The sequence below is a fragment of the Macrobrachium rosenbergii genome, chromosome 19, assembly GCF_040412425.1.
Source record: "Macrobrachium rosenbergii isolate ZJJX-2024 chromosome 19, ASM4041242v1, whole genome shotgun sequence".
Classification (NCBI taxonomy): domain Eukaryota; kingdom Metazoa; phylum Arthropoda; class Malacostraca; order Decapoda; family Palaemonidae; genus Macrobrachium; species Macrobrachium rosenbergii.
The window spans coordinates 2763561-2764156 of NC_089759.1; the positions used below are offsets into that span (position 1 = coordinate 2763561).

A 596-nucleotide genomic window follows, 5' to 3' on the forward strand; every position below is an offset into this window, starting at 1 on the left:
CATCAGTCCTTTCACAATTTCATTCTGTTCATTCACTTTCGACCGCAGTTACAGGAAGCCAAGATCAGCGAAGACGTGACCAATTCCACTAAAATCAAAGACAAAAGATTAATTTAACTGTCGAGAAGACAACTCATTTAACTCTGCATGGGCAACCAGCTACAATCCAGGATATCAACAATGTCAGAAAATGAACGGGTTGTGATTGGTGTATGAATTCATGACCAATCCTGTGAAGAAGAAGAAGAAGAAGAAGAAGAAGAAGAAGAAGAAGAAGAAGAAGAAGAAGAAGAAGATTTATTTTACTGTCGAGAAGACCATATTAGTCTGCATGGACAACCAGCTGCAATCCAGGATATCAACAATGTCAGAAAATGAACGAGTTGTGATTGGTGTATGAATTCATGACCAATCCTGTGAAGAAGAAGGAAAAAGAGTGATAGAAGACGGCTGAGGAGGTGTTGATGCTACAAGTGAAACTTCCGTCCTCACAATTGTTTCTCCTTCTGGAAGGAACTAAAGTGCTTCTTTCTCTTTCGGCCAACAGATGGCCAGAATATTTTCACGTCCGCTAGTGCGCACGCGCGCTCGCGCGG

General features: G+C 41.8%; 1 protein-coding gene across 1 annotated transcript in view; it reads left to right on the top strand.

Annotated features, from left to right (window-relative positions):
* The first annotated feature begins 220 nt into the window (after positions 1-220).
* The window catches only part of LOC136848393 (protein ATP1B4-like), a 16188-nt gene continuing 15812 nt past the window's right edge, over positions 221-596 (top strand). Inside the window, exon 1 of the mRNA XM_067120688.1 lies at positions 221-394. Coding sequence (XP_066976789.1) covers positions 221-394 — 174 coding nt within the window. The remainder of the gene's footprint in view (positions 395-596) is intronic.